This window comes from Molossus molossus, unplaced genomic scaffold (assembly GCF_014108415.1).
Source record: "Molossus molossus isolate mMolMol1 unplaced genomic scaffold, mMolMol1.p scaffold_m16_p_7, whole genome shotgun sequence".
NCBI lineage: Eukaryota > Metazoa > Chordata > Mammalia > Chiroptera > Molossidae > Molossus > Molossus molossus.
This window is the reverse complement of record NW_023425401.1, coordinates 109,238,668-109,262,423: the sequence shown is the minus strand read 5'-3', so window position 1 is coordinate 109,262,423 and position 23,756 is coordinate 109,238,668. Positions and strand designations below refer to the sequence as shown.

At 45.2% G+C, this 23,756-nt stretch overlaps 1 protein-coding gene across 1 annotated transcript; it reads left to right on the top strand.

The window, feature by feature from the left end:
• Positions 1-406: 406 nt before the first annotated feature.
• On the top strand, positions 407-23,337 carry GBX1 (gastrulation brain homeobox 1). Its single transcript, XM_036246208.1, has 3 exons — positions 407-944; positions 6,999-7,001; positions 22,787-23,337. Exons 1-3 carry the CDS (start codon positions 407-409, stop codon positions 23,335-23,337), a joined length of 1,092 nt encoding a protein of 363 aa, XP_036102101.1.
• The last annotated feature ends 419 nt before the right edge of the window (positions 23,338-23,756 follow it).

Here is a 23,756-nt window from a genome sequence, read left to right as displayed (position 1 = left end):
TTGGCCGCAAACTTTCACAAAGCAGTGTGTCCGGACTCATCAATCTCCATTAATAATAGTTGGTTGGGCCGCGGGGGGCGGGCGGGGGTCCCAGGCCCACTGGCGGGGCCGCTGGGAACAGGCTCTGCAGAGGGAGCAAGCGGGCTCGGCAGCGGGCGGAGGGAGGAAGTGAAGCGTAATTTGAGGAAGATGGATGAGTCCGGAGGGCGACACCCCCAGCCCGCCCGCTTGCCCGCCCCCTCCCTCCTTATGAGAGAGAGGGAGCGCGGCACCGGAGCCACACTGCGCGGAGCCCGAGCCCTGCCGCCACCTCGGCCCGGGAGCCGGGGAGCCAGCCCTGCCTGTCCGCAGGGCGCGCGGTGTGCCCGCAGGGGAGTGCCCCGGGGCGGCAACAGCTCCCAGCAAGATGCAGAGAGCTGGAGGCGGGAGCGCCCCCGGGGGCAGCGGCGGGGGCAGTGGTGGGGGCTCGGGCACTGCCTTCTCCATCGACTCTTTGATCGGACCACCACCCCCACGCTCTGGCCACTTACTCTATACCGGCTACCCCATGTTCATGCCCTACCGGCCCCTCGTGCTGCCGCAGGCGCTGGCCCCTGCGCCGCTGCCCGCCGGCCTCCCGCCCCTTGCTCCCCTAGCCTCCTTTGCCGGCCGCCTTACCAACACCTTCTGCGCTGGGCTGGGCCAGGCCGTGCCCTCCATGGTGGCGCTGACCACCGCACTGCCCAGCTTCGCAGAGCCGCCGGACGCCTTCTACGGGCCCCCGGAGCTCGCCGCCGCTGCTGCTGCTGCCGCCACTACGGCCGCCCGAAACAACCCTGAACCGGGCAGCCGACGCCCAGAGGGCGGGCTGGAAGCCGACGAGCTGCTGCCCGCCCGGGAGAAAGTGGCAGAGCCCCCACCACCCCCGCCTCCGCACTTCTTAGAGACTTTCCCAAGTCTGCCGGGTAAGTGCTGGGGCTGACCAGGGAGCAGGGCGGGAGGCTCGTTACCTGGAAATCCCAGACAGCAGCCTGCTCCGAATCTCGAATCCGAATCTCGGCACTTGCCTGGAGCCCTTGGAATCCCAGACCCCCAGATGGCGGGTTCTGCGGAACCACCTCCAGTTCCCTTACAAACTCCTCACCTCTAGATCCCAGAACCGCAGCCCTGCTCTGCCTCCAGAGTGCTTGAAGCCTCACCGAAGACTTCCAAATTAGAGCCTTCCCCCCAGCATTCTGGTCCGCAAGCCTTGGCTCTTCCACACCTTCTTTTCAGAACCCCTTCCTTTTTCTCAGCTGCTGGAATAGAGAAGCGGCAAGTGTGGGATTTCTGGGGACAGTAGCAAGACCCCAAAGTGAGGGTACATTGGGCAGCTGTCAGTTAAGTAAGGGGAGGGCAGTTCTGGCTTCAGAGAAGGTTGTGTTGACCCTACTGGGCTCTGTGGATGCAGGGGCAAAGGGAGGGTCTTACAGCGGTGGGGACCATGTTGGTGACCTGTCTTCATCTTGGTAGTAGAGGTCACTCTACTGGCAGATTTAGAGCTGATCTGTAAAGAGCTGAGTAGTGGCCCTAAGGAAACCTTAGCTACCAGAGGGCCTGTCACCTGCTGGACCAGGACTGACTGTGAGGCCAAGAGAGAGGCTGGGCTGGGTTGGGTGTGGCCCAAAGGCCTGAAGTCAAGAATCCAGCTAAGGTTCTGGAACAGGAGATTCGGCTCAGAGCTAGTGCAGGAGCACGGGGTCTTCAGGAGGAGGGTGCCCTCTCAGTAGAGGCAGGGCGTATTCAACTGAACCTTGTTTAGAATCAGTCTACTTAGAGCACGTCTGGCTTCCCTGTTTGTTGATCCATAACCCCTAGAAGCCAGAAAAGCTTCTCCCCATACAGGGGCAGATCCAGGTGTACTGACATCCAAAGCTTATTCAGTTTGGTGGGCTCTATTTAAGAAAAATAAGGGCAACATGCAAATTTGAGGTTCCTGAATCTTCAACTTCTTTAGTATCAGGACGGATCTGCCTTTGCTTAACTGTTCACCGCATCCAACTTAGCGGTGGAGGTGACCCCAGGGCACACGGGGGCTGACTCTAGTGGAGACCAGGAGGAGATTCAGTAGATTTTTGGCCTTTGCAAGGATAAGGCAATTCCTGATGATAGGGTTCTGGGCCCTTTCTTGAAATCGACCAAAGTATTGATCATTCTTGCAGACCCCAAGGGCAGCTATAGAGCCTGTCTTCCTCTCTCTTCCCCTTTAGTCCCAGGCATTTTGACTTTGGGCATTCAGCTGTTGTTTTTTGTACCTGGTTGGACCAGGAGGATCAAAAGGAAATGATGCAGCAGCAACTGGAAGGTGGGAGGAAATGAAAGGGCCCAGAGAGGGTGGAAGCAGATGGCAGGATGATTGGAAGGAGAAAGCATGAGAGGAATGTTTGGAATAGGATAGTCCTAAGGCAGAGAAGAAAGTAAGGCAGGCCATCAGAGGGACTGCTTTGGAGGCAATGGGGAGTGGAGGAAGGACCGGACACACTGGGGAAGTGAGAAGCTGAGTGGGAGGAGAAAGGGAGACACCCCAGTGGAGGGGAACTGAAGGGGAATATGCCCAAACCGTGGGAGAAAAAGCAGCTTGTCCTACTCTTTCAGGTTCCCCTCAGTTCTGAACTTGAACCATTTGTAAAATGGAGGCTCTTTTCTGAAGCAGATAGAATATTGGCTTTAAAACTAGACATTGAGGGGGAGAGAAAAGAATAGGCAGAGGAAAAAAACAGAAGAGAAATATTGAAGAAAGAAGAGTAAGGGAAAGGACCAATAAATGAGCTGTCCACCCAGAGTATCCAGAGAGAGAATATGAGAAAGGAGAGGGCCGTCTATTGGGAGAGATATGCACAAGGGATCTTTAGCAGGGCTAACCGAAAAGGAAGCAATATTTGGATCGGAAGTGTGTGGATCAGAGAGTTTTGTCTTGAGAGAACTGGATGGGAGCTAAATAAAAATACAGTTAGGGAACAGGGAAAAGTTTCAACACTAGGAGTAATTTTTTTTCTTTTTCTTTTTCCTTTGGTATGTGCCCCTAGCGGGAACCGAACCCGGGACTCTGGTCCACAGGCCAACAGTCCAACCGCTGAGCCAAACCGGCCAGGGCAGGAGTAATTTTTTTTAAAGGTTTTTCAATAGTGGGAGTGATGGGAAACTATAATTTATATATAGAGAGAATGATGAAGGAAAGATCATCTGAGGAAAATGTTGGAAGCAAAAAAAAAAGAAACATATTCTTGGAATAAAGACAAGGAATTTCTTTGCTAAGAATGCTGGGAGGAGACCTTACAGAGGAAGAATTTTGAGAGGTGCTGGAGTGAAGGTAATCATTCATATGGGGAAGGGATACACATAAAGGGTCCACAGTGGGGCTTCTTGGGCAGGAGAAGTACGGAGAGATTTTAGAAGAAACATTGCAAGAAGATAATGAATAAGAGATCTTATCTATGACTGCTACTTTTTACCACTCTCAGTACAAACTCTCCCAACTCTCCTCACCATGCCGTTCATGCCCACCTTCCCAGTCTTGATTTTTTTCCCCCTAAAATAGTTGAGAAAAGAAAAGACAATTCCAGAAATGTGGGAGAGTGATGATGACACATGGCCCATGCTGAAAATGGTAGGAAAACAAACACACCATTTTGAGAATTGTATTTGAGTATTTAGCGTGAAATAAGAGAGTTCTCTGCTTAAATAATGGGATTGAAACCTCAACATTAGAAGAGTTTGGAGAAAGGAATGCTATCTTTAAAATGACAGAGGGGGAGTTTCTGTCCAAGTATGAATGAGAGATACTGGTCTGAAATTATTAATTTACATTAGTTAAGTGATTTACAATTACTAGCCCCTTTAAGTGAAATTATAGTAAAAATAGGCCAATTTAGAGAGTGATGAGTGAAGTTTTTATCTTGGTTATTATAAGGACAATTTTTTTCTCCTGAAAGTTGAGACAGATACCACTCTACTAGAAGTGATGAAGAAGAAACTTTATGATGATTGGATAGTAGGCACAAAGAAATACTATGTACAGAAATAATGGTGTAGAAAAGGTATTGAAAATGGTAGATTGAAAATAATTCTAGGTTTGGAGTGTGGGGAGCAGTGAGTATAATTGGGGAAGGTGTGATATAAGAGGAGAGAATTTTTAATTAGTAGGGAGATTTAAAAGTATGAATCAACAGAAAAGTGCCAAATAATGCTGTCTAGCAAGCCATTTATGTAATTTAAAAAGTTTTATTAGCCACATTAGAAAGTATAAAGAAATAGGTTAAATTAACTTTAATATTTTATTTAACCCAGTATGTTCAAAATATTATTTCGGCATTAATCAATATAAAAATGTTTAATGAGATGTTTTCTCTTTTCATACTAAGTCTTTGAAGTCCAGTGTGTATTTTACACTTCCAGTACATCTTAATTCAGACTAGACATGTTTCTGGTGGTCAGTAGCCTCATTTGGTGATCATATTCAACATAACAGATCTAGACAGTTGTAAGAACAGAGTCATGTGAAAGTGATGGGGTGGGGGAGGGGAAACTTTGAAGCAGTGGATAGTGAAGTTAGGGACAATGGAGAGCAAAGAGAGCAGTAAGCTCTAAATGGCAAGAAAAAAGAATCCTGCCTTGAATGGGATGGGCAGAGATGATCTTGTGTGTGAAGGTGCCTGTGAGCTCAGGCTGAGAGGAGTCGAAGCTGACTTGAAGATGTGGTGCGAATACACATCCCGGAGAGGACAGATGAGGATGCTCTCCACTGGGGGGATGAAGAAAAGAGCTGTCTGTCTGAAGAAATGCAGAAGAAAACTTTAAATTGCGGGTGTCTAGAGCAATGATTCATTCAGGGAGAAAAGGGTTGGATTGCTTGAAAACAAATACTTAAGAAAGGGATGGTAGATAGTCAATATATAATTGTTGGATAGATGATAAAAATATAGTGAGAGATTGATAGGAAAGATAATGCTACTTTGGTATGGTGAGGAAAATAAAACATTTGTAGTTGAGATGATATAGAGAAGAGAATCGCCCTGGCCGGTTTGGCTCAGCGGTTAGAGCGTCGGCCTGCGGTCCGGAGAGACCCGGGTTCGGTTCCCGCTAAGGGCGCGTACCTCGGTTGCAGTTTGTCCCCGGCCCTGGTTGGGTTGTGCGGGTGGCAGCCACTCGATGTGTCCCTTTCACGTCGATGTTTCTCTCTCTCTCTCTCCCCCTCTCTTTCCCTCCCACTCTATCTGAACAAAAAAAAAAGGAAAAATGTCCTCGGTGAGGATTAAAAAAAATTTTTTTAATATAGAAGAGAATGTGATGAGACAAACCTGAGAGAAGGCAGTGTAGTGAACATTGTTTTAAAAACTAAGCAGAAAAGGATTCGCTAATTTCTGAATAGAGATTGGCAATAAAATGGAAATCATGCCAGAAGACCAGGAAACTTCTAGGAGCATGATATTGTATTTGAGTGCTGATTGCTGTAAACCAAGCACCTGATTGTAGCTAGAGACTATTTTACATGACCATCAGTTAATTTCTGAATCAGTATCCATTATGACTGCCAAGACCTATTTACTCATGAGAGAAAAACAGGAAATGGTAATGTGATGTGGAATCAAAGACTTCTGCTGTTAGAAACAGGAGGGAGAGTTTTCTTGGAAGTGATGAAGGCCCAAAGTATATTTTCCTAAAAATTTTGAGGAAGAGCATACAATGAGAGCAATTGCTCCATTGGCATTTATAGAAAGGCAAATATTGCATTAACGTAATGTGATTGAAGTAATACTTATTTGAGTTGTGACATATGGGTTCAGGTCTCAACTTTAGGGTTCAGATCACTAATTAGCTGTGCAACTATGGCAAGTTGCTTAGTTCAATTCGGGGAACATTTATTGTGTGTCTACTATGGGCTTAGTCTGTTCAAGACATAATGAGATTTAAAGTCTTATAACTTCTCTAAGCTTCAGTTTCCTCATCAGTAGCATAAAAGTTTTAGTTCAGGAGATTTTCAACATCCCATAGGATAAAAGCTTCTTTTTAAAGCCTCCATGTTTAAAGTAGGGTTCTTTTTTTTTTTTTTTAGTTTGTTTTTTTCATCCTGACCTGAGGACATTTTTCCATTTTTTGTACAGATAGAGTGGGAGGGAGAGAAAGGAAGAGAGAGAGAGAGAGAGAGAGAGAGAGAGAGAGAGAGAGAGAGAGAGAGAGAGAGAGAGAGAGAAACATCGATGTGAAAGGGACACTTCGAGTGGCTGCCACCCGCACGACCAACCAGGGCCGGGGACAAACTGCAACCGAGGTACGTGCCCTTAGCGGGAACCAAACCCGGGTCTCTCCGGACTGCAGGCCGACGCTCTAACCGCTGAGCCAAACTGGCCAGGGCTAAAGTAGGGTTCTTAATATGGACTTCACAGACCTCTTGTGAGAGGCTCTTTTAATTACGAATGGGGGAAAATTTACATCTTTATTTTTATTAACTTCTAACTAAAATTTGGTGCTTCCTTTAATTATAAATGTAGGCCAGAAACTGTAGTAGTTTCAACAGTACCTGAGATTTTTGTCACCAATAGAAATCATAGGTATTTTCACAGAAATTTACAGTCTTTGGAGGTATCTTTTCTTTTAATGAATTAATAAAGAAACATGATTATACCACAAATTCACTTTAAATATTTGATAACTATTTTTATATAATTGACTTCTAATGTAATCATTTGTGTTTTAATATGTTTTTATTGATTTTTTAGATAGGAAGGAGGAGAGAAACATCAATGTGAGAAACATCAATTGATTTCCTGCCTCCTGTACGCCCCCTACTGGCGATCAAGCCTGAAACCAGTGCACGTGCCATGACCTGGAATCCAACTGTGATTCTTCATGGGACAACACTCAATCCACTGAGCCACACCAGCAGGGCTGTAATCCTTTGTGTTTGAAGTTAAACACCTAAAAGCATTATTCTGAGGAGTTAATAGGCTTTATTAGACTGCCAAGGAATTACTGGCACAAAGCAGGTTAAGAACCACTGGCTGAGAGAGAGAGATCTCAGACATGACAAGAGGAAAGTTTTGTTAGGATTGGAATGGAATGCTCAGACGCCTTGTACCATGGTGAAGGTAACCCTTGGGAGGGATGGAAGAGAGGAGAGAGTTCTGCAGTGGTATATGTAAATATGGAGATGCATAATGTAAAGAATTAGGAGGGTGATCTTAGAGTCAGAGGCAAAAATAGTCTATACTAGGATTAATGGGAGAGAGGCAGTAAGTGGAACAATGAGAGAGGGATTTTATATATATATATATTATTTATATATATATATTTTATTTATATATATATATATATATTTTTTTTTTTCCCTCACCCAAGGATATGTTTTTATTGATTTTTTTTTTAGAGAGAGGAAGGGGGAGAGAGAGACATTGATGTGAGAGAGAACATTAATAATTGTCTCCTGTACGCACCCAACCAGGGATTGAACCTGCAACCTGTTGGTATATAGACTGATGCTTCAACCAACTGAGCCGCCTGGCCAGAGCAAATATTTAATTGGAAAGAAGGAAGAACATAATATGAGTATTGCTTTGCATTGAGAGTGATGTCACAAGGGGAAGCTATAGGGAAGTATTCTGCCTTGGAAGTAATGGGGAAAGAAGGATCTTTGTGGTGAAACTGATTGGGAATTAGGAAATAGAAATGTGAGACGTGATGGTGAAGATGTACGGAAAAGAGAGACCCTTACACAGGGATGATGAGAAGGAGAGTTTGTGGGAGAGAACTTTTATCTAGAGAAGATGGGGAGATGCCTCATGCTGAGGCTGGAGAGAAGAATCTGCACCAGTTGCAAGGACAGAGCTCTGTGTGCAGGTGGTGGTGCGCAGCTGCCGTGGTCACGATGGGGACCAAAGAGGTCTGGACTAGGAGTAACGAAGAAGAGGTTGATGTGTTTTACTGGAAATACCAGCTTTGAATAATGTGAAAGCGATGTCGATGTGCTAATTGGGAGGAAGAGTGACAGGGAGAAGAGATGCTTGAATTTGTGACAGAAGAGTGACCTATACAGGCTGAAATAAGTTGTAGTAGGAAGAGACAGCACTGTACTGCATATAGTTCCCTTCTCCTCATGGAAGAGAAAGGAATACTTTCCAAGGGATGAAATGAGAAATCTGTATTAGCAGGAGAGACCAGGGTTATGAGGGAAAAGTACTGGGTGAAAAATGAAGATGGGGAAAAACAGGATAATACTTTTGAGATGGAGATAATAGGAGATGGACTTCTTGACTGTGAGTCCTGGGAAATGTTATAATAGAATGGAGAAGACGGATCTGTGTTGGGAGCAATGGGGAGAGAAGTGATGCAGACAGAGGGAGGGCAAGAGGAGGATGGAATTATCCTGAGAGTGTGGGTAAGAAGCACTGTGTGCTAAACTGGATGGTAACTGTTCTGTAAATTATAGGTAGATATGAGAAGTATGTAAGTGAGTGATCTTGACCAAATCACACCTCTCTGTGTCTTAGCTTTCTCATCAGTAAAATTAGGGTTTGAATAAGGTGATCTGTAAGGTCACTTCCAGCTCTGCAATTCTGTTTTTATCTATAAGGATACCTTTATTAATGAGTTATCTTATCTTATCTTATCTTATCTTCCATGTTTTTCTGTCATCAATGTGTGTGTGTCTCTCTTTCTCCCTTCCTGTCTCTGAAATCAATAAAATCTTTTTTTTTTTTTTTTTTTTTTTTTTTAAGTCATCCTGAGCAAAGGGATTGGGGGAAATTCTTTCCTTTTCAGTGCTGAGTTGTTGTAATTGGTGAGAAAGAGCAGGCTGGGATATTTACATCTTGAGGTGAAATGAGGGTTGGGCTTTAGGATAGAAAATGCTTTGTCATTAAAACAACAATGAGGTATCACCTCACACCTGTCAGAATGGCCGCCATCAACAAATCATCAAACAACAAGTGTTGGCGAGGGTGTGGAGAAAAGGGAACTCTAGTGCACTGCTGGTGGGAATGCAGACTGGTGCAGCCACAGTGGAAAACAATATGGTGTTACCTCAAAAAATTAAAAATTGAACTTCCATTTGACCCAGTGATCCCACTTCTAGGAATATACCCTAAGAAACCTGAAACACCAATCAGAAAGAATATATGTACCCCCATGTTCATAGCAGCACTAAGATCTGGAAACAGCCCAAGTGTCCATCAGTAGACGAATGGAGAAAAAAGCTGTGGTACATATACACAATGGAGTACTATGCAGCTGTAAGAAAGAAAGATCTCTTATCCTTTGAGACGACATGGAGGGCCCTGGAAAGTATTATCCTAAGCTAAACAAGCCAAGCAGAAAAAGACAAATACCACATGATCTCACTTATATGTGGAATATAATGAACATAACAGTCTGAGGAACAGGATAGACCCAGAGACGTGGAAGTAGGGTACAGACTGACAAGGGGGTGGGGGGGAGGGAAGAAATAAACCACAGAACTTGTATGCATGAATGCATGACCAATGGACATGAACAACAAAGCCAGGGATGGGGTGGGGGGGATGGGGAGAAGGGTGTCAAAGGGGTAAAAAAGGAGAAACATCTGTAACAAAAACAAACAAATAAATAAATAAATAAATAAAATGGAAAAAAAAGAAAAAGAAAATGCTTTGTCATCTGAGATCAGGGAGGTGTTACCTGAGCTGTAGCTATGTATACAGCCCTCAAAGTGTTGTGGTGTAACAGAGTCAAAGAAAGACCACTAGAGAATTGAAGTCCAAATAAGAGCCATTTATTAGCCAGCTGGCGTCTGGTTCCGAACATCCCTGTGACAGAGTCTTTGGAGATCAGCCTCGATATGTTTTATTACATGCCTTTTATACCTTACAGCAATAGTTTAATGATATAAAAAAATAGGATCTTCTTGACATAATGCCCAGGGCTACAACAATGCTGTATAGAATTAGTTTGCCTTGCGGATAACAGGAACACCCAGGCAGACCCAGGTATTTCAAGGTACATTGGGTCACACTTAGCCCCGAGCTGCACAAACACAACGCAAGCCTAATTCCTTGAGATTGTGGGGGAAGTTGAGTCTCTGACTCAAGATCTCCAGGCTCTGTGGACTCTGGCAGACACATAGCTGGCTCCCAACAATTTCTTGGTTCAGGAGGTCTTTACAAAACAGGTTCAGCTAGAGGGCACACGGTGACTTTTTCAATCATCAATTATGGAGTTATGAACATGTCAGCACAAAAGTAAATGAGAGAGCCCTGGCCAGTTTAGCTGAGCGGTTAGAGCGTCGGCCTGTGGTCCTGAGAGACCCAGGTTCGGTTCCCGCTAAGGGCATGTACCTCGGTTGCAGTTTGTCCCCGGCCCTGGTCGGTTGTGCGGGTGGCAGCCACTCGATGTGTCCCTTTCACATCGATGTTTCTCTCTCTCTCTCTCTCTCCCTCCCACTCTACCTGAACAGAAAATGGAAAAATGTCCTCGGGTGAGGATAAAAAAAAAAAAAAAAAGTAAATGAGAGAGAGAGAAAAACGTGATGAAAGTGGAAGTCGATCTTATCCAGGCCAAAAAGATTGGAGATAAATTGTGACCGACTTTCTGGTAGGCAAGAAAGCAGTGCCCATTAGGGAGTAAGAAAAAAAAGAAATTGTATTGTGGAATCGGTTCCTGGCCTTCTATATTATGTATCCAACTGATACAATATTTATGATAGGGTGACATTAGAATTCAGTCTCTTCGCCCAGTGTTGAAGAGATGTGATGTGGTGCAGAGGAAGGAGCATGGGCTTTGGATGCACATCTTGGTGCCACCCTTTCTTTGTGACCTAAAGCAAAAAACTAACCTCTGCCATCTCTGTTTCCTCACCAGTAAAATTAGGGCGATAGCCCTGGTCGGTTTGGCTCAGCGGTTAGAGCGTCGGCCCGCACACCAGAGAGTCCCTGGTTTGGTTCCTGCCAAGGGCACGTACCTCAGTTACAGTTTGTCCCCGGCCCCGGGTTGGGGTTCTGAGGGTGGCAACCAATTGATGTGTCTCTCTCACTTCGATCTTTCTCTCTCTCTCTTCCTCCCTCTCTCCCTCATGCTTCATCTGAAGATAATGCAAAAAAAAATGTCCTCGGATGGGGATTAAAAAAAAAATCAAGGCGATAATACTTATCTCACAGAATTAAGGTCTAAATGAGAAGATATTTTCCAGCATTCTAACGTAATAGGTGTGCAAAAATGATCAGTATTGTCCTTGTTCTAGAAATGGATGGGGAACTTGCCTGGGGATTAAGTTTGGAAAGACATCTTTCCTAGGAATTGTGTAGGAGAGGTGACAAACTCTGTACTGATAAGGACAAATATTTCTGGGAGTGATGATAGATATAGTACTGTGTTCTGAGAACTATTCACATGAGGAATGCCAAGAGAGAACATTGTATGAATCTAACAGGAGTAGATTTTGTGTCTGGCTTTTTCTCCCTTCTTTTAAAACAATTTTTTATTTTGAATTTATTGGGGTGACATTGGTTAATGTTATATAGGTTTCAGGTATACAATTTTATAATACATCACCTGTATATTGTATTGTGTTACCACCCCAACTCATGTCTCTCTTTATCACCATTCATACCCCCTTTATCCTCTTCTACCTCCTTCAACTCCCCACCCCCACCCCTTCTGTCTGGTAATCACTATACTGTTGTCTGTGTCTGTGAGGGTTTTTTTTTGTTGTTTATTGTGTTTTTTTCTTTCTTTCTTTTTTTTAATCCTCACCTGAGGATATTTTTCCATTGATTTTCAGATAAGAGTGGGAGGAAGAGAGAAACATCAATGTGAGAGAGACACATCGATTGGTTGTCTCTTGCATGACCCTGACCAGGGCCAGGGTTCAAACCACAACCAAGCTACATGCCCTTGACCAGAATCAAACCCGAATCTCTTTGGTCTGTAGGCCAATGCTCTAACCACTGAGCAACAGGCTAGGGCTGGCGTTTTTTCTTAATGCCTTTACCTTTTCACCCAGACTCCCAGCCCCTCTCCCCTCTGACAACTGTCAGTCTGTTCTCTGTATCTATAAATCTGTTTCTATTTTGTTTGTTAGTTTATTTTGTTCATTAGATTTCACGTAGCATAATGCTCTCCAGGTCTATCCATGTTGTTGCAAAGGGTAAGATTCCCCGGCTGAAGAGTACTCCATTGTGTAAATGTACCACAGCTTTTTTATCCACTTATCTACTGATGGGCACTTGGGTTGTTTCCAGATCTTGGCTATTGTAAATAACGCTGCAATGAACATATGTTCTTTCAAATTAGTGTTTTGGGTTTCTTTGGCTATATTTCCAGAAGTGGAATCACTTGGTCTTTTTCTCCCTTCTTTTGGTTTCCCTGGCTCACATGTTAGCATCTTCTGTAGATCCCGAGGCTGCCCAAAGCCCTTCTGCTGTGTCCCCCTGGTGCCTGTTCTTTCTCTCCATGGAAACAGAATGAAACAAAACAAAAGAACACCTCTCCTTTTTTCTTCGTTACAGTTCCTATTCCATCACATGTCTGATCTCAACTTGATGTTAGGAGCAAAGCCATTAATTAAATAATTCATACTCAGATGGATTAAGGAGATTTTTAAAAGTCCAAATGAATTTCAAATTGGTGGAATTTTAGGTAGTATTATTACAAATAATTTCAGGTAATGTGGTAAAATTATTTTGGATGGAAGAGTAGTGGGAGCGAGAAGGAGATGATTACTTTCCCTGGAGTCATGCGATTGTTGTCACTTCTAGTTACAGCATTGTATATAGTCAGAACTCTTTGAGGTGCTGGTGACAGCAGCTCAACTCTAATTTAAGCTAAAACGAACAGTTATTGATTCATGTGACTGCGAAGTACAGGAATACAAACAGTGTTAGTAGGTCTTGTCTTCTTGTTTTCAACTTGCCGCCTCTCTGTCTTCACCTCATTCTCCTTAGAGTGGCAGAAGGAGGAATGTGCACAAGCATAAACTGGTCTGAATTTTATTATCCTAGGTGGGGACCCCAGTGGGTTCTAGCACATACCAAATCCGAGGATGGTTGATTAACTAGCTTGAGTCAGGTCTCCAGGGATGTGGGATGTTAGGATTGGTCAGATCCAGCTTCCATGCCTACATGGTCACTAGGGTGGAGGAATGTGATTGACAGTCCCACTGTACTGGGTAATAGATGAGACGCAGTGCCAAAGGAAGGGGTGCTGTGAGTGAACAAAAGGGGGAACGGACGCTGGGCTGATAAAAACAAACCCCAAACATATCCATCTCAACCAGAAAGAAAGAAAGGAACCTACCTTTAACCCCTTTCAATATTAGGGAGGAAAGCCTTCTCCCTGGCCAGATAGAGCCCTCGGAGTCACAGAGAGACACCCAGAGTGAGGCCCGAAGAGTCTGTAATGAGGAAGGGAGGGAGAGATGAAGAGAGAACATTTTTATTCCGCAGTGAGGCTGATTCCTGTACAAGAAAGAGCTATACTTGAGGGATGAGCGAGATAGTGGCAAACTAGAACCTAGAGAAAATTGATATTAAAACAAAGCTGTTTTCAGAGTTTGGCGGTATTTCTTTTTATTTTTTAATTTTGTTTTTTATGCCAGGTGAACCATTATTTCTAGGGGAAATAGAGGGTTAGGTTCCTGGGAGCCTCTGGTGACAACGCTTTTTGTCAACCAGTCAATACATAGTGGTAGTATTGTTTATTAAATGAAAAACACATTCCTAAATAAAAAGAATGTTGACTGGTAAGAATTCAACCTCAAACCAATAATGACAGAAAAAGTATGAGAAAGATCTGATGGGAATTTTGTTTCGGGAAATGAGAAAATATCCTGTGAAAGGACAAAGATGAAATGTAGTGAGTGAAGCCTCTCCTGTGAAAATTTTAATCATCTCTGAGCATATTACGGGAAGATGTTGTTAATTAGGCTAGCCCTGGCCGGCTGCTCAGTGGTTAGAGCACCAGCTGTGAACTGGAGGGTTACGGGTTCAATTCTGGTCAAGGGCACATACCTGGGTTGCAGGTTCAATCCCCAGCCCTGGTTCGGGAGGCAACCAATTGATGTTTCTCTCTCTCTCTCTCTCTCTCTTTTACTCTCTCTCTCCCCTTCCCCCTCCCCCACCTCATCCCTTCTGCTCTCCTCCTCTCTCCCCCTCCCTCCCTCCCTTTCTATCTGAAAATCAATGAAAAAAATGTCCTCATCCTGGCCAGTTTGGCTCAGCGGTTGGAGCGTTAGCCTGCAGACCAGAGAGTCCCGGGTTTCGGTTCCCGCTAGGGGCACATACCCTCCCCCGCCCCAAAAAAAATGTCCTCAGGTGAGGATTTAAAAAATAATAATTATAATTAGGCTCTGCAGTGATAAGTGAAAGGGTTGAGCTCTAAACTAAAACTGGATTTGTTTTTTGTTTGTTTGTTTGTTTTATCCTCACCTGAGGACATTTTTCCATTTTTTGTTCAGATAGAGTGGGAGGGAAAGAGAGGAAGAGAAAGAGAGAGAGAAACATCGACGTGAAGGGACACATCGAGTGGCTGCCTCCCGCACAACCCAACCAGGGCCGGGAACAAACTGCAACCGAGGTACGTGTCCTTAGCAGGAACCGAACCCGGGTCTCTCTGGACCGCAGGCTGATGCTCCAACCGCTGAGCGAAATCGGCCAGGGCAAAACTAAAACTGGATTTGATAGGAAGGTTATTTATCTGACGAGGCATCTGAAGAGAGGACTTTTACTTCAAGTTGGAGAGGAAAGAAGATATTTCACTGTAAAGGATTGACTAGAGATTTAGGAGACCAAGGTTTAGACATGGCTCTGTCCCCAGCTATGTGACTTAGGAAAATCATTTATTCTTTCTGAAACTCAGTGTTTTCACCTGAAAATAAGGTTATTAACCTCCCATTACTACTAATAATAGGTTCTACTCCACTTCAGTGAGTTGCTTGAAGATAAAATAATACATGTGAAAGTGTTTTGGAAAGCTAAGGTGCTCTTGGCAGTGACAACATTAGTATGCCACGAGAGGAGCTCGGAGCTTGAAGTGGGGGAAATTGCCCTGAACTTGCCATGAAAGTGGGAGGGGCTCTGAATGGCCCAGATGTAGAGAACATTCTCACGTCAATATGGAGTCAAGAACGCTGAAGAGTCATTGGAGGAGAGAGAAGAGAAGAAAAAAGAGAAGAAAGAGTGAATGAGAATGAATTCTCCTGACTGTACCTAAATTATAGGAAGGAGCAATGGCATAATGGGTGCCTGAAATAGACGGAGTGAGTGAGAAACAAATTGAAAGTGATTTCGTTGCTATAAACAATAGGAGAAAATACTGTCTTTAAAAAGAACAGAGCAATAATTCTGTGCTGGGCATGATGATGAGGTGAGGATTCAGAAATGAGAGTACTGGCAAACATACCCTTTTTGAGGGATGACCTGGGTTTCTTTTCACCTTTTGACAACTTCCCCCCATTGGTTCTGTATTCAGAAAGCTGAGTAGTTGACCTGATCAGTAGTATCAGGAGACTCAGTGCCCTGAGAGTGTTTGGGAAGTAGTTGGGAAGTGTGTTTTGCTTACCTACCTAGCACAGTCATCTTTGAAGTAGAGGGAAGAGAAGTCAGAATTGAGTGAATGGGGGAGAGACTTCTGGTCGGTGGATAAGAAAGACTCTTAATTTTATATAACTAGAACAGCAGGGTGGATGAAGGATGGCACAGGGGCCCTGTGAGTTCCTGCAGCTGGGATCTAAAATGATTCTCCACTCCTTGGGTGGTTTTCTGTGCCACAACCCAGGCTACCATCCTTGGTGCCCACAGCTGTAGGATACCCTTCTCTAGATGGTATAAGCCTGGTGGTATTGATCATTTCTACTGGAAAATACCTTCCATGGGTTCTTTGGCTCTTGATTTCTTCTCCAGTCTGACCAGACTCATTATCAAGACGGGGCTTCTCTGTCTCGAGCTGCATCCCTTACTTTTGGAAGGAAGGCCCCATGCAAGTGCATCTCTGCAGCCCGAGCGCTGCTCTCTGGAGGGGGATTCATGCCCTGGCACGGACTCTGGGACTAATTGTAGTTCAACTCTGGTCATTTCTGGGTTTTAGGATAATAGCATCCACCAGAATTCACATGAACTCTGGATGTATCCTAATAACCAATCTGCCCCACATTATTCCCCCTGGACAGACGCCAAGCTTTATTCACAGACTCTCGACTTACCCATAGGGAATAAGTTGAAAATGCAATATACTCTTCTATTACCAGCAAGAACATTTTCATACACAAAGGACAGAGCCTTTCTTTCTGTTTTGCTTACCTACCTAGCACAGTCAAATCATTTCCCATTTAAAGTTTTCCTTTTGCTGAAATTATTTTCATTAGAATCATTATTTCCCATGTAAAATTTCAAAGATGTCTTATTTTGTTGATCAAGTTTTTTTGTTTGTTTATATCGACCAGTTATAGCATCTGCAGTTAGAAATTTACTTTATGGACATGCTATCTAACAAGTCCAGTTATTCTAAATCAAATTTTGCCAATGAAAATTTTATCAAAAGATTTGCTTCTGTTAATTTTAAGTCAACACATTTTTCTATGTGTAATTTTTGTTTTATTTGATTTGATTATATTTACCATTAATATTCATTATAGCCCTGGCCGGTTTGGCTCAGCGATTGGAGCGTCGGCCTGCGGTACAGAGAGACCCGGGTTCGGTTCCCGCTAAGGGCACGTACCTCGGTTGCAGTTTGTCCCCGGTCCTGGTTGGTCGTGTGGGTGGCAGCCACTCGATGTGTCCCTTTCACATCGATGTTTCTCTCTCTCTCTCTTCCTCTCCCTCCCTCCCACTCTATCTGAACAAAAAATGGAAAAATGTCCTCGGTTGAGGATTAAAAAAAAAAAAAAAATTCATTATAAATTGGATAAAAGGAAATGGTTTGCATTTATTTCTTAGCTAACTCATGAGAAAATAATAAGCTGTTTCAGGATTGCCTTATTGTAAAGGACTGGGCTACTGTATTGCTCCTTCAGTTCTGAATATATTTCTGTCACTTACGTGTTACATTCTAATGCTCCACTGTTGGTGGAGCAAAGAGTAAATGGCAGAGCCAAAATGTTTGTTTTGCTCCAAATCAGTGGTTCTCAACCTTCCTAATGCCTGACCCTTTAATACATTCCCACATGTATGTTGTGTGTGGGTGTATCTGCATGTGGGCGGACCTACCTGGAGATGGACAGAGGAGCCGTGTCTCGGTTCCTAAGACCCTGGGAAATATGTGTTTTCCGATGGTCTTAGGTGACCCCTGTGAAAGGGTCGTTCAACCCCCAAAGGGGTCGCGACCCACAGGTTGAGAACCGCTGCTCCAAATGCAACAATGTTTGGATAAAAAAGGTAGGGTCGGGTTGTGTTTTGTTGTTGTTTCTTTAATGTTTAGAGAGAGAGGAAAGGAGAGGGAGAGAGAGATGGAAACGTTGATGAGAGAGAACATCGACTGGCCCCCTCCTGCATACCCCACACTGGGGATTTGGCCCACAATTTGGGCATGTGCCCTGACCAGAATCAGACCAGCAACCTCTTGGTTCATGGATCGAGGCTCAACCACTGAATCACACCAGGGGCGTATAGGGTTATGTTTTTCTTTTTCTTTTTTAAAGCTTTTTGTGCCCTTGTCAGTTTGGCTCAGCAGTTAGAGTGTCAGCCTGTGAACCGAAGGGTCGCAGGTTTGATTCCCAGTCAAGAGCTTGTACCTGGGTTGCAGGTTTAATCCCCAGCCCGGTTGCAACCAATCGATGATGTGTCTCTCTCACATTGATGTTTCTTGCCCCCCCACTCCACTTCAGCTAAAAATCAATGGAAAAGAATCCTTGGGTGAGGATTAACAAACAAAATGAATAAAAAGCTTATTGCTATTTTATCTCTCCATTATCTCTCTTCCTTCTCTAAACTTTTAGCCCCTTCAGTTTCTCTGACTTATTTAATTTTTCTGCCCCTGTGTCTACCCCACTTCTCTCTTGCCCACTCCTCTTCTGCCTGCGTGTCTTCTTCCACTCCTCAGTCTTACTGTCCCGGACTCTCATTCAGTTGTATTTTCCCCTCTTGGTTGCTTTCTTCTTTGCCCCACCCCCACCTCCTTGTAAGAGTTGCTTATCAGAGCCCTCAATGTCATGATTATAAAGGCTCAGAGAGCAACTCTTACCCCTGCCGCTCAGCATCCCACTGGGATCAAGTAACCAAGAGAGGTTGTGAACCTATGCTTCTTGTCTGGCTTTAAAAGCAGCACTGAGGGTGGCCCGCTTATGGGGCCTTGATTTTATGGAATCTGTCTGAAGACAGAGGGATGGATGATGTGATCTCAGGAGGGCCCTGCCAGATCAAGGAACCTGGGAGCCTCATCTCAGTCATCATCAATTTAGATTTATTGGACACCCCTTGAGTACTCGGAGCTGTGCTAAATGATTTCATCTTTCAAGCCCTGAAACCCAGTTTCTGCCTTTTTAGAAGCTGTTTAAAACATTGTAATATTGGGCAGAGTTTTTACAAGCTTTTGTTGCTTTTTTTTTTGGTTATTATTTACTGCAAACCATGTTTTAAAAATTAGAAGTTAGAGGATTTAGTAATGATGTTGGAGAATATCCTTCATTTCTTTTAGCATACAATTCTATAAATTCCTACTCCAGATGGGTTCCTCTCCAGCTACTGTGAGATCTGAGGGCAGGCTGAGTAGTGGGTAGGACACCATTCATGGAGAGGATGTCTTGCAGACACTGGAGCTGGGATGGGGTGGTTGTGTTGTGGGGAATGTCTTAAGAGAGGCTTGGGAAAGGAAGAACAGGGAGAGAATGAGACCTTGGGAATAGTTCTTTTTTTAGTCAATAAGTATTTATTGAGTGCCTTTTCTGCAGGTAATTTTTAGACGCTAAAGATACAGCAGTGAAAAAATATACTAAGACTTTCTACCTTTATGGAGTTTATATACTAATAAGAAGAGAGAACCAACAAAATAAGTGAATAAAGTTGGTGGTTTTACTATAGCCACAAATAAAAGCAGTATTAGGGGGTACTGGGAGTTTTCGTTTTAAAAAGGTGATAAAGAGCCCTGGCCGGTTTGGCTCAGCGGTTAGAGCGTCGGCCTGCGGTCCTGAGAGACCCGGGTTCGGTTCCCGCTAAGGGCACGTACCTCGGTTGCAGTTTGTCCCCGGCCCTGGTCGGTCGTGCGGGTGGCAGCCACTCGATGTGTCCCTTCACATCGATGTTTCTCTCTCTCTCTGTTCCTCTCTCTCCCTCCCACTCTACCTGAACAAAAAATGGAAAAATGTCCTCGGGTGAGGATAAAAAAAAAAATAAAAATAAATAAAAAGGTGATAAAGTAAAAATCTAAGGAGATAGGAAATGAGCCAGTGCAAAACTCTAGGTGATAAGTGTGTATAGTATTCCAGGGAGCAGACCCTGGGGGAGGGAGAAGGCCGAGCAGAGAGACCAGTTTGGAGAAAGTGTCAGCGAACCAGGGCAGACATGATGGTGACCTGGACTAGTTGGAGACGGAGGAGGTGGCGAGAAGAGGTAGGATCTGGGTGTATTTTATTGTATTTATTTATAGTGGCTGTTATCTGCATTTTATTTTTTTCACTTTGTTTTTTTATTGTTGAAAGTATTACAGATGTCCCCCTTTTCCCCCATTGACCCCCTCCTCCCCACTTTCACCCCCTTAATAAATTGTATTTATTATTATTATTTTTAATCCTCACCCGAGGACATTTTTCTTTTTATTTATTTACTTTTTTTTTTATCCTCACCCGAGGACATTTTTCCATTTCTTATTCAGATAGAGCGGGAAGGAGAGAGAGGGAGAGAGAGAGAGAAACATCGATGTGAAAGGGACACATCGAGTGGCCGCTGCCCACACGACCCAACCAGGGCCGGAGACAAACTGCAACCAAGGTACATGCCCTTAGCGGGAACCAGACCTGGGTCTCTGTGGACCTCAGGCTGACGCTCTAACCGCTGAGCCAAACCGGCCAGGGTGACATTTTTCTATTTATCTTCAGATAGAGTGGGAGGGAGGGAGAGGGAGAGAGAAAGAAACATTGATGTGAGAGGGACACATTGACTGGTTGCCTCTGACACGACCCTGACTGGGCTGGAGACAAACTGCAACCAAGGTACATGCCCTTGACCAGAATCGAACCCGTGACTCATTGATCCGTGGGCCGATGCGCTAACTGCTGAGCCAAACCGGCCAGGGTGGTCTGGATGTATTTTAAAGGCAGCAACAATACCAGGACTTGCTAGTAGATTGGGCCTGGGTTGTGAGAGCGAGTAAAGGTTTGAACAACAGGGAGGATGGATTTACCATTAACCAAGATGGCAGAGACGTGGGTGCAGATGGGGAAGAACTAGCTTGGAAGGAAGGTCACAAGTTCAGTTTGGGACATGGAAGTGGAAAATGGAAATAGTATGAGGAAGCCCTTAGTGAAATGAAGGAAACCAAGGATGTGAATCTTGCAGAAAATAAAATGGATTTGGCTAGGGATGAGATAAGGGAGAAAGCATGGGGTGATGAGAGGTGCATGTTGGTGGAGCACCTTGTAATACAACAGAGCTGGGTGTTCTGAAGTGTGGCCGGCTGTGAGGGAGGGAATGGAGGCCGCTTGCTGGTGAAAAGCAATGAAGAGTCGCATAGGAAGCCTAGGCGAGCCTAACCGGGGGTGTGCCACACAGGTTTTGAGAAAGTTAGATAATGAAATACTATTGCCCTGGCTGGTGTTCCTCAGTGGTTGGAGCATCTGCCTCGCACCTAAGGGTCTTGGGTTTGATTCCCATTCAAGGGCATGTACCCGAGTTGCAGGTTTGATCACTGGCCCCAGTTGGGGCGTGTGTAGTAGGCAACCAGTTGATGTGTCTCTCTCACATAGATGTTTCTGTATCCCTCTCCCTCCCTCCCCTCCCCTCTCTCTAAAAATCAATGGAAAAAGTATCCTCAGGTGAGGATTCACCACCACCACCCAAAGCACTACAGGGAGAAAAGGTGCTGGCCCGGGAGATAAAAATACCCTGGAGGTGTGAAGAAGCTGATTGAGGTGGAAGTGGTGATCTAGATGTGGGTCAAGGATTCTGGCCTCTAAGGGTATCAAGGTGGTTCTTATGGAAAAGGAACAGGTGTAGATTGCATCAGTGAAGGGATAAGGGACAATTCTGGGATGGGGAAGGGGATAGGAAGTTGCCAGGCTGCTCCTGGAGGCCCTCAGAGGTTCTTGCTGGCGTGAAGACGATGGAGAGGGCTAGAGAAGAGCGGCGGGTACGCTCCAAGTCCCGGGAGGGTTTCTAACCGTGTGTACACGTGCAAACCCCTTTTTCTTACACAGCATTTCGCCGTTCCCTGGAGTTAGATGGCTTTGGGTTGTATTCTCAACCTCGCAGTGTGCTTATGAGTGTACCTGTGACAGGTGGTGGGTGTAGATACATGCGCTCCCACGTTTGTGAAGTGCCCCCACCTTTACACATGGAACTCTTTGGGTAAGGAGCTAACTTATTAGTTTACAGATTATTCATGTTCTCCTCTTTCCTATTGGTTGGTTTTCTTTTTATATTGTTTGTTTGTTTGTTTGTTTTACTACTTATTGGTCTTTTGGGCAGAAAACAAGGGATTTTGTAAAACTCAAACACTGAAAACATTTATAATGCATTATTTGCAGTATAAGAAGAATAAACATGTCAGGGGATAGAAAGAATAAAACCAATGGTTTAATTAAATTTCAGAATTATGTATGGGTTAAAATGTTTATATGGCTGTGATTACAAATAATCAGTAGTAATCTACTAAATGAGTCAAAATTCCTTTTTCACCATCTATATTTTCCCTTGTTGCATTCCTATTTCTTCCCATATTCACTGCATGTTCCCAGCTGACATCAAGCTCAGGGTCCTCAGGATTCTGAACTTAGGCGGAAAGCAGATGTTGGTGCTGCTCAGCAACCTTAACGGGAAAGAGGGAAGGCGGGGAAGCAATCACATCATTTTTAAATAAAGAAAAGGACTGAGAGGAGCCTACGGGGACTAAGCAGTTCAAAGAAAAATCTGGTCACTGATAAGGTGGCATGTGGCTGGGAGGGTTCCCCATGGAGGCCTGGGGGTCTGGTTAAGGAGAATTGGGAAGGGGGTGCAGTAGGGAAAACTTCTGACTCCTAGGTCATTGGATAACACTTCTTGGACCCAGATTTTGGAGATAAGGGTAAGGATGGGGAATCAGATGACCCTGAAGTTCCCATCTGGAAATGAGATTCTAGATTCTAGATCTAAAGAAGAGAGAAAGAGGGGAGAGAGGTCAACACACAGCTCTTCCCACCGGGTCGGTTAGGGTTCCTAGAATAATGGAGGCCAACAGCCCCCCTTTCCCCCGTGTCCTGCGAAAGTATATTCTCCTATATCGCTCACTCCTGCCACAGTAACTGAACGGATCCTAAACCAGGTCCCATACTGCTTTACTCGGGCCTGAGGCTGCGTGATCTGGGTTTGGAGAAAACTGGGAAAGTAGTGGGTAGGCAGAATGAGGTGGGGTGTGGGAATGTTGAGGGGATACAGTCCTAGGAATGGGGTTCCTTTGACAGACACTTGCTGCCTGCTCCACTTGGCTGTAGTGAAATCTGTGCTGGTTAATACCTTTCTTCCCATTTCTTTGTCTTCCTGAACCTCTTCTCCACCCCTCACCCTCCCTCCCCATCTCACCCCTCCACATCTGTACCTCTGCCTGCTGTCATTCTGGCCATGCCTGGTCATGGTTCCACGTGCCTTCTCCCCCCCCCCCATCCATTGGTTTTCGCCCCCCACAGAGGGGAAGGTGTACAGCTCAGATGAGGAGAAGCTGGAGGCACCAGCAAGAGACCCAGCAGGCAGCGAACAGGAGGAAGAGGGTTCAGGCGGTGACAGTGAGGACGACGGTTTCCTGGACAGTTCTGCTGGGGGCCCGGGGGTTCTCCTGGCCCCTAAACCGAAGCTAAAGGGGAGCCTGGGGACTGGAGCTGAGGAGGCAGCCCCGGCGGCAGCAGGCGTCACAGCTCCCGGGGGCAAGAGCCGAAGGCGCCGCACGGCGTTTACCAGTGAGCAGCTTTTGGAGTTGGAGAAGGAGTTTCACTGCAAGAAATACCTGAGCCTAACAGAGCGGTCCCAGATCGCCCACGCCCTCAAGCTCAGTGAGGTGCAGGTCAAGATCTGGTTTCAGAATCGGAGGGCCAAGTGGAAGCGCATCAAAGCTGGCAATGTCAGCAGCCGTTCTGGAGAGCCCGTAAGAAACCCCAAGATTGTCGTGCCCATACCTGTGCACGTCAACAGGTTCGCGGTGCGGAGCCAGCACCAACAAATGGAGCAGGGGGCCCGGCCCTGAAGGGGCTCTGGAGGACTTCAGAGCCTGCTCTGAGACTGGATCAGGGTCCTGTGGACAGGAGGGGCTACCACTGTGATTCTGCCCTGGCAGGGGGCTCAGTTGGCAATTCACTTAGCTCCAGGTGTGCTCTCCTGGCAACCTGAGATGTGGGCACTTGACCCTGAGCCTATTCCAGAGACCTCAGGACTGAGGCTCAGGGTTAAAGGGGCTTGGGTTCTTTCTCATTGCCCAGGAGCTGTTGCGACTGAGGTGGACTCCGGGGAGACTCCTGGGAGGCAGTGGGTTCTAAAATGCCTGGGGCCTGAAAGGTTCCTGGAATCATTTCTGACAAGGGTGGGGAGGATCCAGGGTGATGGCCAGCCAAGCTGATCACAACTCCTTATTTATTTTGTGTAAAGTTTGTATATACGGACATATCT